This window comes from Lagopus leucura, unplaced genomic scaffold (genome assembly GCF_019238085.1).
Source record: "Lagopus leucura isolate 7727_CA_CO unplaced genomic scaffold, USGS_WTPT01 Super-Scaffold_73, whole genome shotgun sequence".
Lineage (NCBI taxonomy): Eukaryota > Metazoa > Chordata > Aves > Galliformes > Phasianidae > Lagopus > Lagopus leucura.
The window spans coordinates 33916795-33938223 of NW_024962252.1; the positions used below are offsets into that span (position 1 = coordinate 33916795).

The 21429-nt window shown below is 34.9% G+C and overlaps 1 protein-coding gene across 1 annotated transcript in view; it reads left to right on the plus strand.

The window, feature by feature from the left end:
• GRIK2 (glutamate ionotropic receptor kainate type subunit 2) overlaps window positions 1–21429 on the plus strand; it is a 346262-nt gene that overhangs the window by 262485 nt on the left and 62348 nt on the right. Inside the window, exon 13 of the mRNA XM_042881979.1 lies at window positions 79–296. Within this exon, the coding sequence (XP_042737913.1) occupies window positions 79–296 (218 nt within the window). The remainder of the gene's footprint in view (window positions 1–78; window positions 297–21429) is intronic.

The following is a 21429-nucleotide window of genomic DNA, read 5'->3' on the forward strand; positions in this document are numbered from 1 at the left end:
ACTGTGGCAAAAAGTGTTGAACACTTACTAATTGTTTCCTGTGCACTGGTTTCACCTTTCTCCCCTGATTTTTATTAGGTTCTGAGCTCATGCCCAAAGCCCTCTCCACCAGGATAGTGGGAGGCATTTGGTGGTTTTTCACACTTATCATCATTTCCTCGTACACTGCTAACCTAGCTGCCTTTCTGACAGTGGAACGTATGGAATCCCCTATTGATTCTGCTGATGACTTGGCTAAGCAGACAAAGATAGAGTATGGGGCAGTTGAAGATGGAGCAACCATGACTTTCTTTAAGGTAAGCTTTACATTCTGTTTGAAAAGGTAACATATCACAACTGTGGAAGGAAAGATCTGTGAAGCCTGCTGAGGTTTAGCAAAGGAAATTATTTCCCCGCAAGCAAAAAGCAACTGAAAATCTCTTTTCTTAGGGTTTACAAGATAGCAAATGAAGCAAATGAAAAATCTCTCATGGAAAATAAGTTTTTTTAATGATTTTTTCTTTAAGAATCTAATGTATAGTAACAGAATAAGTGAACAAACATGAACACTTTGCTTGGATAGTTCTCCTGTGAGAATGAGTTTTTTTGGAACAGGATTTGAAGTATCATTTCAGTAGCATCATATTTTGTCTTTGCTCAAGCAACTGGACTTCTCTATGGATATAAGAAGCTGGATAAAGAAAAATCTTTTGAAGGCTCTTTGGTAATGTATTCTGTTTTGATGGACATTATGTTCTCACTTAAAGCTTTGAGGTGACTGTTGCACTGGCATTTGAAACTAGGCAAAATAAGGTACAAAATATAAGCTGGCCCAGAAATTGAAGAGTGTGTAAACAGATTCAGAGATGTTTGCTTCTTTTTTTTTTCTTTTCTTTTTTTTTTTTTTCTCTCAGATGTCAGGTGTCTAAAAAGTCGCTATTTATTGTTATAACCTTACAAGCTATCCAAGGGTACGCTGTTTTATTAAAAAATATATACATATATAGATCTCTCGTCTTTTGCTTGGAAATTAAAATCAACTTCAGTGTATCAGAATGTTTTAGGCTGCTTAACTTTTAGCATGCATTGGGAATGTTCACAGTATTTTCCTCAGAATGCTTCTTAGAAAAGAAGCTGAGGAAGTCAATAGAAGTAAGTAGTCAATTAGAAGTCTATAGATGTCAGGAAATATTTCAAGTAATTAAATGAAATATAACTGAAAGAAAGTTTATAAGCTTGGATTTTTTGAAGTGTGAAAATGATTTAAGTCTCGGGACTTAGATGACACAATGTATATTACCAGAAAATACTATGGGGTTTTATTTTCATTCTTGTCCTGAAGAAGGCTTGGAACTTGTTCTTTCTGAGAATGAAACTGTGGACTCTAAAATATCAGAAAGCAATTTTAACTTGCCAATAATTTTTTCAGCAGTAATTTTACCAGAAGCAACTTCCTAACTCTTAGTTTTCCTTCCTCTAACCTTTAACTTTCTGTCTTATTCTCTCTTTTTCATTTTTTTTTAATGTGTGTGATTTGTCTTTTCTTTTAGAGATGATGTTTTCTTCTTTGTATGTTTTTCCATCCACATATCACTATACTACTTTCTTTCTGCATGTTTCTTTCTTACTGTTCTCTTTCTTCTTCTGTTTTTATTTAGCTAGATATATTTTATGCTTTTCTCGTAAATTGTAGTCGTGAATGAGAGAGAATTCTATCAAAATAGGAATTGTGCATAGACTTATGTCTTTGAAATACCCTGAACTTAACAGAGCAATGGCATTAGATCACATTATTTAATATTGCTTTATTATAATACTGAATTCTCCTACTTTGTTATGAATGAGAAAGAGAAACCAGAAAAAAAAACTTTGGATTTTATTCTGCTTATAAACTTTAGGCCAAATTAAGGTTACTTTAGTGAACAAACATATTTAGACTTTGTGTGTGAACAAGTTGTAGATATTATTTTGGAAGATAAAAATGCACTGAAAGGTCAGCTAGCAAATAAATTATTCCAAATACTTTTTTTCTGATCAGTTTAATATCTTATCTAAGAAGTATGGAAATTAATTAGTATAATTTTGTACCTAGTAAAATGTATCCAAACTTAAGCATTAGAAGTAGGCACAACTGTTCTTGTATTTCAGCCAATAAGATGAAATCATGCTCAAAAGAGAAATAAATAGAATCTCATTTGATTCATTCAGTGTCTGAAACAGTTTCCAAGTGGAAATTGGAACATGCTTGATGTAAATGCTTTTTACTAGAGCTAACTGTATAAGGAATATAATCAAATTAAATTAAATATTTCTACAGTAGAAAAGTGTCTATCTGTTCCAGTAAGCTTTCTGGTAAAATTAGGTAGTTTTACTTGAGAAGGTTTAAATATCAGAAAACAAAATACTGTAGTTCTACTCTGTCTATACTGTTGTGTTTGCAAAGTAAATTTGTATTTTCTATACACAAATTACTTCAGGAATGTGATTTTCTTACTTAGAGAAAAGAAAACAAGTTTGAAGGGAAATTGCCTTAAAAGATAGTACTAGATACTACTAGCAGTTCATAGGTACTACTATAAAATTATTATAAAAAAGACCCTTAAGAACAGGCAAGTGACCAAAGAAGACAAAAATAAAAAATAAATCAGAAAAGTGTCTTAATGTACAGAAATGACGCCAAAAATAGATAGTACAGAAAGGCTTCAGTTGCCTATTTCTTCCTGCATTGTGGACGAAAACTAGGATAAGAATGTTTTAAATTGCTTTTCAAACAGATTATTTTATCAAACAGATGAAGGATGGCTTAAAACAGTAAATATTAGTTTGTTATATGAACAAATGAATCGGGAAGGAAGAAACACTGCTTTTGTATATGACATTATGGAAACTATTAATGTAATATTTGGTCCCTTTCTGGTGACCACAGTTCAACAATAAGTTTAAAATTAGAAGGTATTCATAAAAAGTCAAAGAACAGCTGTAGATCTGGAAGAAAAGTTTTATAGTTTAAGGCTAAAGATGATTGTGCTATTTAATCTGCTGAAGAGAATGTTAAGAAGTGACTTGATCACCTTCTGTAAGTGCCTTAAAGAGAATGAGACTTCTGACGGTAAATGACTGTTTAATCTAGCAGAAAAAAAAAAAAAAAAAAAAAAAAAAAAAGCCATAACAAGATCCAGTGTTTCAAAGCTAAAATTAGGCAAATTTAGACCAAAAATAAAGTGCAAGTTTTTAAGACTGTCAGTAATTAAACCGTGGTAGAACTCATCGAGTAGTCGACTGGATTCATCCATCAGCTATTCTGAAGAGAATACATATAGCATAGCCCAAGCTTTTTTTAGAGCCTATTCAATGACATACATAGCCATCATTAGCTCAGATTAGATTTTAGTGGTTCCCTCCTACTTTAAAAATCTATGGGAGTATATTTTCTGGAGGGGTTGCCCAAAGGTGTCTGAGGAGATAAATTTATCATCTGTGTGTATGTTTTTCCTTAGCTGCTTTGTCTTCTTATAATGAGACTGGATTGAGCAAAACAGTGTCATTGTGTTACAACATGAAATGAAGGCACCAGATGGTTTCCTAATGTTAAATGAAATTATCATATCTTGGTAATAGTTATTAGTTCCAGTCACAGTGAGGATCAGTAGCTGCCTATGAAACTGACAGTAATTTCTGCATAAATTATCTAAATAGAAGTCCATTTAATTTTTTCTTTAAAAAAACTTTGGAACCTGGCCAAGGCTGTCTGACGCTAAAGCCAAAGAATATTTTTTGAAGAAGAACATAAATGAGAATCAGGAAAAACAAAATAACTGCTTGCTAACATTACAATCTTAGAGAGCACTGGGGCATAACATACTGTTATGTTTGTACTGATATGAGGTTTGCTGAGAGACCTTGCAGAGTTTCCCTTCATGGAGGCATTCAAAATCTGTCTGGACCTGGTTCTAGGCAACTGGTTGTAGGTGTCCCTGCTTGGGTGTGAAGGCTGGACAAAGATGACCTCTAGAAGTCCTTTCCAACCTAAACCTTTCTGTCGTTCTGCAATGCTGCTACTCTTGTGAATGAAACATCCCTGAGAAATACCTTTGATGAAAAAGGAGGATGGTGTCTTTTGAGGCTGATTAGGTCCTTCAGATCATCATCTGGCTCCTCATGTTCTCAGAAATGTGATATTACAACTTCTTTAGGAAGTCAGAAAGGGGAAGAAATTTACAATGCTATCTAATCTGAGTGTAGAAAGGAATGAGTTATACAAAGCTGGATATTTCTGACTGGATATTTCATTGGGAAACAATAAAAAAGTCCTTAGCATTATTCAAGAATTGTAAAGAAGGAAATGTGAAAGCAAATTCTATGCAGCGAAGCTGATTCTTTCCTCTCTTGATATATGTTTTGATGTTTCTCAGATTGCTGAATTTTTCTTAGTTACATTTTTCCCTTTTCTTTTGGCCGCTTCGGCTGGTGTCAAGGCTTTCCAAAATGCTTATAGCCGGAAAATGGTAATGAAAAAGAGTCTTGACTGTTCCTGTGTTGCTCCCAGGATTTGGAAATAGGAATTAGAAATTAGACTGTTGATAGTTTGCATGTTTCAGAAGCCTGCTTTCCTTCTTCTTTGGAATGAAATGAAAACTTATTATTTTTATGAAAGATACTTTTCTCACAGTAGCTGCGCTTTGATTAAAAAAAAAAGTTCAGATTTTTCATTACCTCGTTTTTCTGTGGTCTCTTCAGCCTCTCAAAAAAACAGTGTCTGTTTCTTTTATACTGACAGTTCTGATAGTGAGAAGAAAAATGTGAATTCCACCCTGCTTCTGTTTGTACCTCAGCTCTATTCACATACGGAAAAGAAATACTACAGCACATGTTTATGTTGGTCTACAATTTTATGATTACTTTTGTGAAGTTGCTATGGATCTTTGTTTTTCTCTCTTTTTTTTTTTAAATCTCTACCACTCAGTGTCAAATTTTTTTCTATGTTTCTATAAAGCACCATGTACAGTGGAACTTTTCTGAACTAAGATTAATTAACATTTACATAATAAATAGTAAAATCAAAGTAATTCTTCTTTCTCTAGTAGCATTTGGCTCATGTCATTGCTTCTGCATCATGAATTAAAGTTGCTTATGAGAGTCATTTATTTTAAATCTTTGTTTTACTGGTAAGGAAGCTGAAACACTAACAGAATACAAATTTTTCATGATCACTTGGTGAAAGGCAGATAGTGAACTAATTTAGAAAAGCAAACTTGTGCACCTTAGTATAATCTCATATATTTTTTGTCATTTGTATTTCCCAGTTTCTTTCCTTTTCTTCTTCAGAACCCATTTTTATACTTAAGCTCTGCTTATCTACAGAATCCTCTGTTACTTCTTGCACTGTGTCTTCTCCACAAAGATCCACACTGCTGATCCATGTCAAGCTTTTTTCTGCTTTTTGCCCTAGCCATTTTTTTTTACCACCTCCCTCAGGAAATATTTGGGGACAATAGTTAAGAGCTAAGGACCTACCTTCCTCTTCCAAATTCTCCGCTGTTAAATAGAACGAAGATCTGGTTTTTGCTAGCATTGCAAATTCCCCCAAATAGTCTCTAAAGACTGAAAGACGAGGTTGTGGGGAAATTTTCCCACTGCTTACATCTGAAGTACAAGTGACAGACAACCTGTGAAATTAATGAAAGAATAGCAGAAAAAACAAAGGCATGAATGCCGTTCATATATAATGACATTGGCAATACTATGCATGAAGCCAGTATAGCCTCAGTTGGTTTTTTAAACCTGTTTGAACATTACAATAGGCAAATGTTGTTTTTCTGTTTAACAAATAAGCATGCATATGTGGACACTTTGAAGTATGCACACACAGAACTTTTAGTTGAATATTGCAAATAATATATTATCAAGTTTAACAGTGCATGTCAATCATTTTGTGGAATTGCTGCTAGTCAGAGATGAAAGAAAACCACTTCTGAGATTTTCAAATATCTATTGGCTGACAGTGATGAATGAAAAAAAGTTTTTGAGCCTCAGCCCTTATGTGTCATTCTGGACAATGGATAAAAAATAATTGGTAGCAATACCACAGGTAATCACTCAGTTTGCTTTAAAATAGTTTCACTTTTCTCTAAAGCCACATTTTAATGTAAAGCATGCAGATTTGTTCTTATGCATGAAAACACATTGTGCAAGAATGGAATTGGGTACAAGTATCGTGTCACTTTTTTTTTTTTCTCTTCTGCTATCATATTTTGGACATATTTACTAGAAACATATATGGTTGAAATGAATTCTCCTTTTCCTATGATTATTGCCTCTTTATTGGAACACTTCTTCAGTTAGCCACTACTTCTTTATGGAAAAAAAAAAAAAAAAAAAAAATCAGCCGATGGTGAAAACCTGTAAAGCAAGGTCTGTGGTCACTCCAGACACTAATAAGAACAAAATCTGCAATGACTGAGTCTGTGAGAATGAGACTGAGGCTTTTTTCAGAGACCTCAAAACACCTGTGTCTCACTGAATTCTTCATAAGATCAAGGAAGCTAGGTAGGTTAGATGGTACCTTAGGACAGACCATAACAGCAGCAGTGCATTTGAATTCTGATGGTCAGATTTTCATACCACTAATTTCTTTGAGTTGAATGATCTTTCTTTGGAGCCTGGGGAAAGAAAGGAGAAGTAATTCATATAAAGAGACTCCTTCCAACAAAACTGTCTAGGTACTGGGAGAAGGTGATTCAAATTTTTTATGCTGTCTTGACATTTTCCCTCGCTGTGGGGTTGTTAATGTTTCTGCAATAAGTAAGATCATATGTTTGGCTGCCAGTTTTCTGTTAGAGCAGAAGCAAAAGAATGCCACTACCTTCCCACCATTGCCTTTGTCCATGTTCTTGTCTCTCCCCTTGCCTTTCTCCTTTTCCTATTCTTATTCCCTGTACATTTTTGCCTTGCTCCTGCTCTATGGACTAAGAAAGATTAAAATAGGAACTAGGTAGCTCTTCAGTTCAGCAAAGGTTTATGCTGCCTTATGCACTGTATGCAGACAGCAAGTATCCTCAGTGAGTTGCCGGACAACATATAGTATTCATAAAGATCTATGTTCTGAAATCACAAGATTCATATTTATCATTTACACTTGTCTCCAGCTACAGCTCTTAGAAACCAGTGAGGCACATACAAATGCTTTTCAGCATTTTCTTAAAAAATATGCATAATATAATCCATACTGTAGACAAATCATGGTGTTTATCTGAATAATACTGATCATTCTCAGTTTGTAAGGTATTTTAGATCTAGCAAGATCTAAATTCCAACTGAATAGAAACATAGGATACAAGAAATAGGAGCCCAGGAGAAAAAAAAAAGAGAGAAAGAAAAAGACCAACTACACACTAATTCTTAGAAAGTCAATCATAATGATAAACAAATATTATTCAGAGGGCATTGTGAATTCTGAATTGTGTTAAGATTTATTATCATTAAAAGACAAACATTTTATTAAACGTACTTGATTTAGAGAAATGTCATGATCTTGAGATTTGAAAACTCACTTTGTAGTCAAGAGAAACTCATTCCACTTTGGAAAATATATACTGATGCCACTGAAAACAAGAAAAGTAGGGATTTTCCCCTTTGAATCAGTACTCACTACTTTTAGTTGTGAGGATAACTTCTGTCGATGCTAAATGCTAGAAACAATGTGTGAAGAGCACAGTGTCCTGTTCTGCAGTAGGGTGATCTTACAGCACACTAACATGACAGCACCTGTAAGTCAACACCTTTTGGGAAGTGATTTGTGTTGCCTGGAAGTTTTGAGGTATGAGGTTAAAAAAAATCAAAGGCAATGTGATTACATCAGATAATTAAAGGTATCAACATCTAGAGTGTAAGTTGTCTTTATGTACTACTGTAGAATAACTTTAGATGTTTTATTTCTTTCTATGTACTTGACAGACTTCATTTTCTGCCCTCTTCTGGGACTGTAATGGCACTGACAGGATCAGTTGTAAGAGAGTGACTTAATGCTTGGTTCTGATCATAAGTTTAGGCTTTTTCCTTCTTGAAAATAGATAACCTAATTGCTACCTTGCTTTAGCATGTGTCTTTCCTTCTGCTGCTTTTTCCCAGGGGGCAGGGCAAGAACACTTGCCATTTCACATCCCTTTTCAGTTTTTTCTCTTTGTGCCTGTCCTCAGATCATACCCTTAGACTGCACTGTAGCTGATCCTTTAATTCCAAACATTCTTCAAAAATTCTCTTTAAAAGACAGATTTCAGAGTTAGAATTTGTTTAGAAAATTGAGAATACATCTGAGAACACTTTTAACTGTCTTCGCCTGAAAAAAATACATAGTCTTGTTCTTCAAACCAAATAAATCTATCACCAAGTAGCTGTTAAAGTTTGCAGATTTGATCTATGATTCATTCCAGGAATGTGATTCTAAAACCGTTCACCAGAGTGAACTGTTTCTCAGTTTAGCCAGTCTTGTGTGAGATCCTGCCATATGAGCAACCATCAGTGTTAGTTCCTGCCTGCTGAAGCAGCCCGAAAACCTCTATTCATTAGCAGAGGTGAACTCTCAGTTCCACCTTGTCAGTTTATATATGATACTACTGTGCTATTGTCCAACTGCATTAGCATTGCCTTGTGTATGAGAAATATTTCCAGTGCCAGAATCGCCCTGGACATCACCTAGAGTCCTATTATACAGATGAATTTCTTCTCCAGATTTTTCACTGCTTTGAACAGAATGCTTGTCGAGATCACTTAAACTATTCTTGCAATGCACCTATGGTTATAATTACATAAGCTACATTTGATATGGATGCCTTTTAAACATTTTTCAGTATTCACACATTAAATCAATGTGTATTTAATGTATTCAATATTCTTAATCTGTACAATATAGATTTTGGATATTTACAAAAATTATATGAAGTCATGATATGTGTAATCATGGTAGCCTAGTAATCTGTCCATTCATATTTTGGATCAAAAAGAAGCAATGTATTTCTTAGTTTGCTCTTTTTTTAGTTCAGATATAGTATGCAGTCTTTTAATTTGCTCACCATTTTCACTTCCTTTATTTTGCATAAACCCTGCTCTGCAACAACCAAATATTGATGCATTATCAATACTATTTTCATTATGAGTCCAAAACACAGCATCATACAAGATACTATAAAGCCAAAATCAGAAGTCATTCATGTGAATGGTGATGAAGATAAGTAATATGTTCATTTATGCTGCCACTGGCTTACATTTTCAGAATAGATATTCGAATGTAATTGGAAACCAAAGTCCAGATAAGGTGAATTTTATTGTCAATCACTGTGATTAGAGATGAGCATGACAGCTTTAATTATATTAATACACACTTCTAGCAAATTCTTATTCTGGTGAGAAACTAAGCATTTTGAAAATTATCAAAGGATTTAGTATTGCTTGTCTTGAAAGATTTGTATCTGAATAGTCTCTTTTCATTTGAGAATTGAAATCTGATTCCCCTCAATGATCAATAAAATACAGAAAATGCCCTGAAGACCTATGAAGACTTGGCTTTCTTGATCTTTGAAGAATTCTGACTCTTGTTCAACAGAAGGCCAATAGTAAGACAGAAACTGTTATTCCCTTCTTTCTTTTGCTTTTACTATCTCCTCACCTCTACCTCTCACTTTTTTTTGTTTTTTTTTTTTCTGTTTTTTTTTGTTTTTTTTTTTAAGTATTTTTTATATTTATTAATTTTTTACTCTGGAGATGTTTAACTTCCTTGTGCAAGGAATATGCAAAAATTCTTAAAATATTTCTTTATGACACATCTGCTTGAAACTTCATGTACTGTAATACAGTTTCACTTTCTAAAAAAGAAAGACATATCTCTAAAGGAAGATTTATAAGGAAGGATCACTAACATCAGATATTTTCTGTCATGTATTTGGAAGACTACCTAGTACTTCTTTTACTTTACCTGACAGAGGAGGTCTGAGTATAATTTCTTTAATGCTTGAAATTCTATCTATCTAAGTAGTTACTGTTCAAGTGCTTTTTCATTCATTGAATGAAATTAAGGTTGTTTGTTGTTTTTTTTTTTTTTGTACACCTATCTCTTCATGATGATTTGATGAAGATGATTTCATGTTGTCTGTGACTGGCTTTTTAAATCAAATAATCAAAACTGAAAGGAGGATTAAAGGAAATCTATAAGTCATATCTCATAAACAATATTGAGGCCTTTTCTTTTTCATTCCTATTCAGCTAATAATATGTTGCTAGGCTTATTTACAAGATAGATCTTAATTTGTAAATACTCTAAATTGATTTATTAACACTGTAAACTATCAAGACTCTTGGTCTGATCTTCAGATTTTCAATTTTCCTTTTATAAATAAAGAATTATTTTGTTATATTGAATTTGTAACTTTTAGTAGAAAAAATCTTGCGGTAAACTTATCAGAGCCTACAGAGATTGGGGCTGTAATACAATATGGTTTGCGATAATAGTTTTTATCTTTACATTTATGGAAATTAAGTGATGGAAGCATTAAAAGCCTCTTGTTACTGCGTATTAAATTTCAATATTAAATTTTCTTACACAAGATTGCATTACACAAGAACTATTTTAATAGCATTGTCAACTACTAATGTAGCTAGTTTCACTACATAAGTAAAATGTATAGCAAAAGGTTTTTGTTATTCTTTCATAGATGTAAGACTTGTAAAACAAAGCCTGGCATCGTAAAATGAAAATAACTATGACAAAGAAATATATAGGGCAGGCTTCTCCTCACTCCAAAATGTAGATATCTTCTCTCTTTTCAGTTAGTCATTTAGCCTCTCTTTTGTTTGGGACTGGAAAAAAAAAGCTAAAGCATACTACAAAGTTGATCTTCCAAACTACCTTAAGTAACTGTCCTAGATGGACAGTGTCCTGAAGATTTCCAGATTTTTTCCCACTGACCACAGAGAAGGCTGCATGGGTACCTTGTTCTGGATGCTTAGCAGCTATAAGTATGTAAAATGAATCTTGTACAATTTCTGGTTACTGTTTAAGCACAAGACAATTTTCTTCAGTGTATAAACTTCAGCATGACTGCAATTAAAAATTATCTAGATATGCAAATTAGAATAATGCAAATACTTCAAATCTCATGATAAAACTAACTGCCTTAACTAACACTGTGGGGAATTCTTGTCTTATTTTAGATGATTGGGTGAAATGATATGAAGAGTTTCTTTTCATATATATTGGCATTAAAATGAATACAAAAATAGAAAAATCTCTTCCAAATCATAAATATTCATTCATCTATCATCATAGAAAAGGTTCACATTTTGGCTTGCAAGTGTGAGTTGTACTGTGGCCAAAATAGCTCAGTGGTCTTTGTTTGTAAATGTAATGTTTAGAAAGACTGAATTGGTCGTTCACAGCAAAAATCAGTATTGTAAAAATTAAGCTGGTGATTGTGAAAGCTTGATTTCTAAAAATAAAAGTAAAATTAACAGTCAACAAACATAATACACTATTTTGCTTTGCTAGTAGTACTCCTTATTCTCAATTCTATAAGAGATTGAGTACATTTTATTCCACAAGTAGGGAAGATGTTGCTGTGTTGTCTGTTGCACAACTTGTATTTATTCATTTTTTTTCAAATTTTGTGATTGTGATTTGTAATTGTGACAGTTTTTAAATTAAATTAGGGTGACAGGTGCAGGCTTTTGATGCATACACCACTAATGTGTTTGCATTCTTTGCATAATTTGTTGGAAGTTTGTGGTAAACTTGACATTTTTAGATGCCAGAATTTTCAGAATGCGACATATTGCGATATATTCAGGGATGCGACAAGGAAGGCTAAAGCCCGCCTGGAATTAAATCTGGCAAAGGGGATAAAGGATAATAAAAAAGGTTTTTTCAAGTACATTAAGAGTAAAAGGAAGACTAGGGAGAATGTGGCTCCCCTGCTAAGTGACGGGGGTGTTCTGGTAATGGGGGATGCTGAGAAGGCGGAGATACTGAATGCCTTCTTTGCTTCTGTCTTCAGTGAAAAAGCTCCCCCTCGGGAATCTGAGACCCTGGAGGTTAGTGAGAGGATCTGGGGAATGGAAAACCCCCCTTCTGTCAGGGAAGAGGTGGTCCGGGAGCGCCTAGGCAACACCAATGTTCACAAATCCATGGGACCCGATGGGATTCATCCACGGGTGCTGAGGGAGCTGGCAGAGGTGATTGCTGAACCGCCTTCTGTCATCTTTGAGAAGTCTTGGAAGACGGGGGAGGTGCCTGAAGACTGGAAGATAGCCAACGTCACCCCGGTCTTCAAAAAGGGCAAGAAGGAAGACCCAGGCAATTATAGGCCAGTCAGCCTCACCTCTGTCCCTGGAAAGGTAATGGAACAGCTTGTACTGGATGTCATCTCCAGACAACTGGAAGAAGAGGAGGTTATCAGGAGTAGTCAGCACGGGTTCACAAGGGGGAGGTCGTGCTTGACCAACCTGGTAGCCTTCTATGATGTTGTCTCTGGCTGGGTAGATAGGGGGAGAGCAGTGGATGTAGTCTACCTTGATTTCAGCAAGGCATTTGATACTGTCCCCCACGACATCCTTATAACAAAGCTGAGGAAGTGTGGGATAGATGAGTGGACAGTGAGGTGGGTTGAGAACTGGCTGACTGGCAGAGCACAGAGGGTCGTTGTTGGTGGTGCAGAGTCCGGTTGGAGGCCTGTAACTAGCGGTGTTCCTCAGGGGTCTGTGCTGGGTCCGGTCTTGTTCAACATCTTCATCAATGACCTTGATGAGGGGATAATGGCCACCCTCAGCAAGTTTGCCGATGATACGAAGTTGGGAGGATTGGCTGACACGCCTGAAGGCTGTGTTGCCATTCAGCAAGACCTGGATAGGCTGGAGAGCTGGGCAGAAAAAAACCGGATGAGGTTTAACAAAAGCAAGTGTAGAGTCTTGCATCTGGGGAGGAATAATTCCATGCACCAGTACAGGTTGGGGGATGAGCTGCTGGAGGGGAGCTCTGCGGAAAGGGACCTGGGTGTCCTGGTGGACGACAGGTTGGCCATGAGCCAGCAGTCTGCCCTTGTGGCCAAAAAGGCCAATGGCATTCTGGGGTGCATTAAAAAGAGCGTGGCCAGCAGGTCAAAGGAGGTGATCCTCCCCCTCTACTCTGCCCTGGTAAGACCTCATCTGGAGTACTGCGTCCAGTTCTGGGCTCCCCAGTACAAAAAAGACAGGGATCTCTTGGAAAGAGTCCAGCGGAGGGCCACGAAGATGGTGAAGGGCCTGGAGCATCTCCCCTATGAAGAAAGGCTGAGTGAACTGGGTCTGTTCAGCCTTGAGAAAAGGAGACTGAGAGGGGACCTGATCCAGGTCTATAAATATCTAAGGTGTGGGGGGCAGAATGGTGAGGCCGGACTCTTTTCAGTGGTGAGTGGAGACAGGACAAGGGGAAACGGCTGGAAACTGCAGCATAGGAAGTTCCACACAAACATGCGCAAGAACTTCTTTACAGTGAGGGTGACGGAGCACTGGAACAGGCTGCCCAGGGAGATGGTGGAGTCTCCTTCTCTGGAGATGTTCAAGACCTGCCTGGACGCCTACCTGTGCGACCTACTGTAGGGAACCTGCTTTGGCAGGGGGGTTGGACTCGATGATCTCTGGAGGTCCCTTCCAACCCCTACAATTCTGTGATTCTGTGATAACAACTTCAGGATGCAAACATTTTTATGCTGTCATCTTCTAAAAAGAATGTGGATTTACAAAACTGTGATACTGATTTAAGTTACGACTATTATTGCAGCACCTGAAGCATTTAGAAGAAATGTTTAAAGCAAGGATACTTGGTTAACAGTATCTTAAAAAATGTTTAAAAAATTCATAATTTTTGACCCAGTATTATGAAGTAATAGTTTTTAAGTTCATTGCTTAGAGACTGAAATGAAATATATAAAAAGACTTTTGTCGCCTTTGTTTCGGCGACCCTGACTGAAGTCTCCTTGTGAAAGTGTTCCGACAGCCCCGGCCAGTTTCGCAGGCTTTTCATGACACCAATATGGTGAGCGGCAAAATGGCGTTAATTGCAAGGAGCGCACCCTTCTTAAAACTTTCCCCATGCCTTAGGGCTACTACTATTATCTCTGACCAATGGACATGTGGCACCTCTTGTTTCCTCCTTATTTGGTCTATCCTGTTCTTCTCCCTTATCTTCAGGTCATTTGTTGCCATGGTTTCCCAGGGGCCAAGGGGCCCCTGTCGACCCTGGTGACTGCCCCAGACCATTCAGTTAACTACAGACTTTATTCAACAGTAACGCAAATTACATAGAGAAATCTTTCCTGAGTATATTGCTCCATATCCATTATATGTGTCTGTCTTGAACTCTTACAGTTTACATTTATAGTATATACTATATATATACATATAGATATATATGTGTATATATATGTAATATATACATATATTATATCTAAATACTGTATTTATATACAGTCTATATTTATAGTAGTAAATATTATAAAAAACAGTTTAGGACCATTTTAAACACAAATTCATAGGACTGAACTCTTCCTGCAAAACTGGATGATCATTCACAAACATGACAGAACATGTTAGGAACAATCTTGGCATGCATTTGGCCTCTCCTGAGCTATGGTCTAAATTATCTTAGGCACAGACCATGTATCATTTGGGAGGTGATTTCTTAGGACAGGCCAAAACAATTCCAGGCTGCATGCTAACAGATGGTATGCATAAATACAGTCTTGTTTCCTGGACCTTTTTGTTGAGTGTAGCAGATGACTCATAGTCTTAATTTGTATATAACTTGGGGAGAATCTACAGTATTATTGCTGAAATGTTGCCAGAATAATGTCTGGTTCAGAAATTTGTGGAAAAGACAAATACTTTTTTCTTTCTGACCTCGTCTTAAATTCTTAAATTACTTTTTGTTTCCTTCTTAGTTATAATGTTTTTACTTAATGCAGGTCAGTTTTTGTCTGTTAAACTATTTGTAAAACTTGAAAATCTAAAGATGGAACTATTTCCTATATCTTACTGGTTATTTTTATTAATAAGTTCCTTTTGATCTCAGTATGAATTAGGTGTTTAAGTGATTTTTTGAATCTAGATCTAAAGACACAAAAGAGAGAAAAAGAAGTCAATTCCAGGTAAGACTCTGAGAAAAACAATTTGTGTCTATTAAAGCAAAGTTTACTAGGCTTGGACTAGAGAAAAGTCAAAGTCAAATGAAAATAACACATCAATGATTTTACACTTTCAGTCTGTTTTTGTCTGTAACCAAAGTGTTATATTTGATCTTTAAATATGCAGTGCTTTTTTCCATTTTGTCAAGCTGTTGTTTCCTACAGTGTTATGAAGTTTATCAGATGATTAATATCATTTACCATTCTAATTTCAAATGAAATTTTTCATTAATGTAATATGGGTCAGAGAAGAAATTACTTCATTTTACTTGAAAAAAAATCTTTGATGTCTTTGCATTCAGTGACAGCAAAACATAGTCTTTGATATTCTCTGATGAGAATTACTGATTTGTAAATTTATGTTTGAATGATATTTTAATCTATAAAAAATTTCAAGCTTATTTTCATAGTGAACATCATGTATGTATTTTGAGATGGATTTTTTAAGTGGGATGCAGAAGGACTCCTCATTTGCTTAAAAATTCAGTACCAGATCTACTTTTCATAATTTTACAGTATAAAAGGAACAAACTTTACATACATACATGTAAATGATGACGTATGTTTTTAAAATTTGCATGCAGCCTTTCTCCAGAAGGTCTATAACTTATAGCACACTGCTATTTTACTGCACTCTTTTCCTGAAGAGGAAGTGGTGTAATTGAATTGAACTGCTTCATCCAGCAGTCTGCAAAATTGTAGTAATCAATAGGGAAATGGCAGATATGAATGTTAGTGACAACAAAGAATAGGTTAGTTGATATCAAAGAATATGGGTGTAAGACTTTACTATGGGAAAGTGCTCCATTACACTTCATCTATACTAACAATATATCTTAGTATTTAGCTTATCCTATCAAGCTTTCAGAAAATTAGAATGCATCAGGTTTCGTGGTTCCACTTCTGAGAGAGTCACTTTAACAACAGCTAAAACGTTAACATAGATATATCCCTCAGGAGAATTGCACTAAGTAGTCAGGATTTTATTAATTTTAAAATGCATTCTTGCAATTTCTTCTTTTTCTGAATAGAGCAGATCCAGTGCAATAAGTCTTGGACAAGAATTGGCTCCTGGATGATCACTGTATTGTAGATGAATGTAAATGCTGGTTTTGAATCATGTGCATAGGGAACAAAGAACACACATTAATTTCTCTGGAGTATTCACATTTATTGTTCAGAAAGTTCCTTATTTTGTGGAAAGCTTGGATATTTGCTTACTTCTTTGTCAGGACAGTATACACATCTTTTAAATGCTTGTCCACACAGGAAATGCTACTGAAAAGCTGAGTTTCACTACATCAATCAAGTGGATACCTTTCAGTGAGATTGTTCTACAGGGAATACCAAAAAGAGAGAGTCAGTAAACAAATTGATGTTGAGTTGGCAAGTCAGTGTATAACAGATAGTGTTTGTCACTATGAGAGCTAACAGTTGCTGATAGCAGTTGGATGGTTTTCTGAGCAAGCTATAAAAAGGAGCAGGTGCTAGCGAGGATAGAATACAAGAAGAAAAGTATTCATTGATGGATGATTTTGTTCACTCACTTTGCAAAACTTGTGAGATATTTGATTTTAAACAAGTTAAATTTGAGATTTTCTGCGCTTGAGAATTAATGCTTTTTCACATTTTTTTTTTTTTCTCTTTGTCTTAGAATAAAGCCAAACTCCTTAATCATGCATGTGTCTTTATATAAAACTACTTCTAGTTGCAGGGATGAATACATGTTTCCTATAAAACTCAGAAGTAATTTTCTCACTTTACCTGTCTTTACATTAAAATACCAACATTGGAAGTTTTGTGCTTTGTTGGCTTCGTTATTACTTAGACCATAATACATATTTTTGGAAGTGTGGAGGAGGAGTCAGCATTGATTTTCTAAAAGCACTTTTCTCACTGAAGTGCAGCATGATTTTGAAAATGAATTGTCCATGGTTCTTGCATTCTGTTTGTACTGATGAAAAAAACGCATGATTCTATGACCTCAGTGCAGAATTCTATGACAAATAAATGCATTAAAAGCATGCACCAAAGCAAAAATTGTTCTGACAGGTTAGATATTTTGTACCAGAATGAAATTTGATTTGCTGAGTACTCTGCAGTGCTTCAGCTTCCCATGCCTCTAAAGATCACAACATGGAATATAGACCTGACATCAAGAGCTTAAGTGAGCATCACATGAAATCTGTCAAGACTACTTTTTCTTCTTAGAATGCTGTGTAAGGATGTGTATAAGCAAGTTGCTTCTGCCCTCAGTGCTTACAGATGTTTGGTGACAAGAGAAAATTATTTTCCCTTTGGCCTTCAAGTCAAGACATCCCTGTCATGCAGTAGCCCAGCACCAAAAGTTTTTCACCTGCAATAATACAACCAAAATCATCTTAAAAATATGATCTATATCTTTCTATCTTTGCTGATTTCAAACATTTTGTCAAAGAAAGTACAGTAGATCTAGCAATAAAATTTAGAATGGTATCTAACATGTAAAGTCATTTATAACCTAGACTTTATTAGGTTTAACTTTAGGTAGTAAATCTGCACTAATAATGGACAAAATAATTTTATTTATCCGCACTGAAAAAATGGATGCTAAATCTGCATTCTTCTTCTGGGTGGGCATGGACAACCTCCTCTTCTGTTTGCTGTGTTACACTTCTGCACTGACACACCATTTCAACCACCCACACTGCCCGTGTGCACTGTGATTAAAGGACTTGTCTCCTTACATTTAAGTGAGAACTCTGACAGATACTCAGCTGCCCTAAAATCTGCTTCCTTAATCGAGATTGTTTTAGAGTTGTTTTGACACCCTACCCCCCACTCTCTGCTGAAAAATATATTTTTGGTTCGTTTCAGTTTATCTCAGTTCACTTATCCATCTTTTTAAAAAGCACTGAGCATTCTAGTTTTCAGTGTGGGAAAATATAGTGTGAATACATGTAATATGGAGCTCATTTTCAAACTCTTTGTGTAAATCTCATTATAATTAACGTTTTCAAAGCTATAGCAAAAAAAAGAATCTCTTTAGGTCAAGATTAGTGGCAAATTTTATTATCACTATAGATAGGTATCTTTTTTATTAAGTATTGCAAATAAGTTAATTAAACTATACAGACTATACTATTCTTTATTCTAGACCTCCTGACAGCTTTCTGCATTTTGAATTACTATGAAAACAATAAAATTTAAAGAATTAAGTTAAACTACTTTTTTTCTGGGAACTACATCTTTGTGATGTAGTAAAATATCAAGAAAAACAGAGTTGTTCATAGCTCATGTGAAAGAAACTTAATACATGAATGCAACTATATTCCATGAACAAAACTGTTTATCAGAAGAACCTGGTTTTGCAGTTGTTCTAGGACAAATTTTTATCTTAGTGCTAAATTTAATAAGAAATATTTCTGCATAATACCATGAATTACGTAAGCAATTGCATCAGATAAAAATTCAATACATTTATAAGGATAATGCTTACTTTTGCTGCCTTTTTTTTAAGTTCTAAACTTTGTACTTGTGTCACATGTAACTTGTCCCTATGAACTATGCTGAGAGTTTCCAGCTAACTAAATGGGTATTTAGATCAGAGCACTGATTGATAGAACAAGAGGCAATGGTTTTAAATTAAGACAGGGGAGGTTTAGGTTAGATATTAGGAGGAAGATTTTCACACAGAGCGTAGTGACGCACTAGAACAGGTTGCCCAAGGAGGTTGTGGATGCTCCAGGATGGAGCCATTCAAGGCCAGCTGGATGTGTGGGCAGCCTGGTCTTGTGGTTGGCAACCCTGCACATAACAGGAGGATTGAAATGAGATGATCATTATGGTCCTTTTCAACCCAGGCCATTTTATGATTCTATGATTCTATGATTTGTAGTTGTAGATTTCTATACGCAGTTATCAGATTTCTATTTAAGCTAGAGATCTCTTCTGTCAAAATGGTTACTACTAAATTATGTATTCTGTGGTCAACAATAATGCTAGAATAGCTACTGAGCTAGATTTCCTCCCCTTGTTCCTTTCTGGCAACTATTGAACCATACCATTCTTTTTGGATTTCCCAACATACAGCTTTGTCTTCTGGTTGTCTTTATAGTCTCGGTCTGTCCAGGTCAGCTTTGTCTCTTGGAACATTCTGAAAAGTGAATTCATAGATTAGAGCTAATCATAAGTAATTGTGTTTTAAATTGTAACTATACAGGAAATAATTTTTAAAAATCCTACAATAATGCCCTTTCTCCAGAAAGCAGTATCTTGAGCTCTCTCCTCTGGTTACAATACGATTCTGCCATGTTTATTTCTATGATTATTTTAGAGACTTGCAACTGAGTTATCAGCTAAACATTGCATTAGTAATAATAGCTCCTGTGGTTAGTTTGCTTTTTTAAAAAAGAAAAAAAGTTTTACATTTGTTTGTCTCTATTATTCAAGGAATTGTATTAGTGTGGCTGTTCATTAAAGTGATAGCACAATTCAAATATTTAAAATCTGTTGAAATTAACTACATGCTGCTGTGTCATAAATGGCACAAGTCCTGAATGGAATCCCTGCTGTTTATGTGATGAGATGATAAAAGATAGTAGATGCTCTGAAGTATCAGTGAATGTAATTTTCATGTGGTGATAAGACTTTCCCTTTGCAGTAGAATCCCACATGCTTACATGATGATTTGGTACATTTTCTGTAACAAAGCTGTTCATCTTTCACATGTCCAAACATCTTCCTGTCATGGAAATCTCTTTTCCTGTATGGGCCATCTGGGGCCTTAACAGCTTGCTTCCCTCCAGCTCTTCTGGTTGCTTTCTCGGCTTTGTGTTAACGTGATGAAGCTTATGCATGTTCAATATAAGAAAAATAAAAAAGAAAAAAAAAAAAGATAAAGCTGTTTTATTAAAGGAACAGAATCTTCTGTCGAAGACTACAGGAAAAAAAAACAAACAAAAAACAAACAAAACAACAACAACAACAAAAAATTTAAAAAAAAAAAAAAAAATAGGAATTATGACCAGAAAATCTGACGTGAACTTTTTTCAAAGTTCATAATATCTGGAATCTATCCACTAAGTGTAACTTAAAACATGCAGATTTATGTTCGTGAAGTCTTTTTTATTCCATAAAACACCACCAGATTTAAAGGAAATGAGCGTAGGAATTTCTTAATATTGCAAGTTGCCCCACCAAAATTTAAAAATATCAAAATCCAAATTAAAAAAAAAAAACAACTTTTTTTTTGCCAGAGAAGTCTCTTTTATGAATCAATGTACTTTACTTTCTCTTGTCTTCCCATTGTAATTTTTTTTCGCCTTGCCTTGCCTTTTTTTTTTTTAAGTTGAAAAAAGTTTATTTTTTGAGAAAAAAATGAATCTTTCATGCAAACTCCAGTTCACAGAAATAGCTCCCAGAAACACTGCTGTAAAGATTTTTGAGTCTTAATCCTCCAGATATCTATGCTGTTTGAAATTTTATCTCTGCTACTCTGGTTAAATTACCTATAGATTACAACCCTATTTACCTTAGGTTTTCTTTAAGGAAACATTCATATGAACATATGGCAAGTCCACACTAAGGTTTAGTATTCAAATTAATGCAGGAATTCTCAGGCTGCAGAGCCTTTTTTATTTCTTCTAAAATGCAAGAAAAAGAAAATCAATTCCATTTAAAAAAATATGAACACTGAAGAACAAGTTAGATGCTACGGTGGTAAATATGAGAGGTTTCAAGCAAAAAGAGAGCTATCATCCCATCTGTTTATTGCTTTGTTTAACAATGCCCTCCTTAGATGCTTTGATTTCCTGTCTGCTTTTCTTTTCTAAAGACATATTTAAGATGGTATATTTTTCTTGATAGATCATAGTGTTTCTTTTAAAATATAATTTATGGTTTATTATTTAAATGGAGATGTTTCTTCTTACAGTTTCAAACTGAGAAGTATAATATAGCTGATTTCTTTGTTTTTAATCCTGAAAAACACACATAATTGCACCATATTAGAACTTAGTTTCTTGAATAACTTCCTTAAAATCAGGAACACTAAATTGTTATTTTATGTGCTCTATTTACTTGTGCTTCTTTAACAAAAAAAATGGATTTCTTAGGATCAATTACCTTTTTTTTTTCCTGGAAAATAAGGAAGAATGTCTCAGATTCAGATATGCAGCCCTAAAGTTTATTGGATTTCTGAACCTTTTTTTTTTTTAAGTTACTCTTATCAAATGTTGAATATGTAAGAATTATTAATAATTGCACT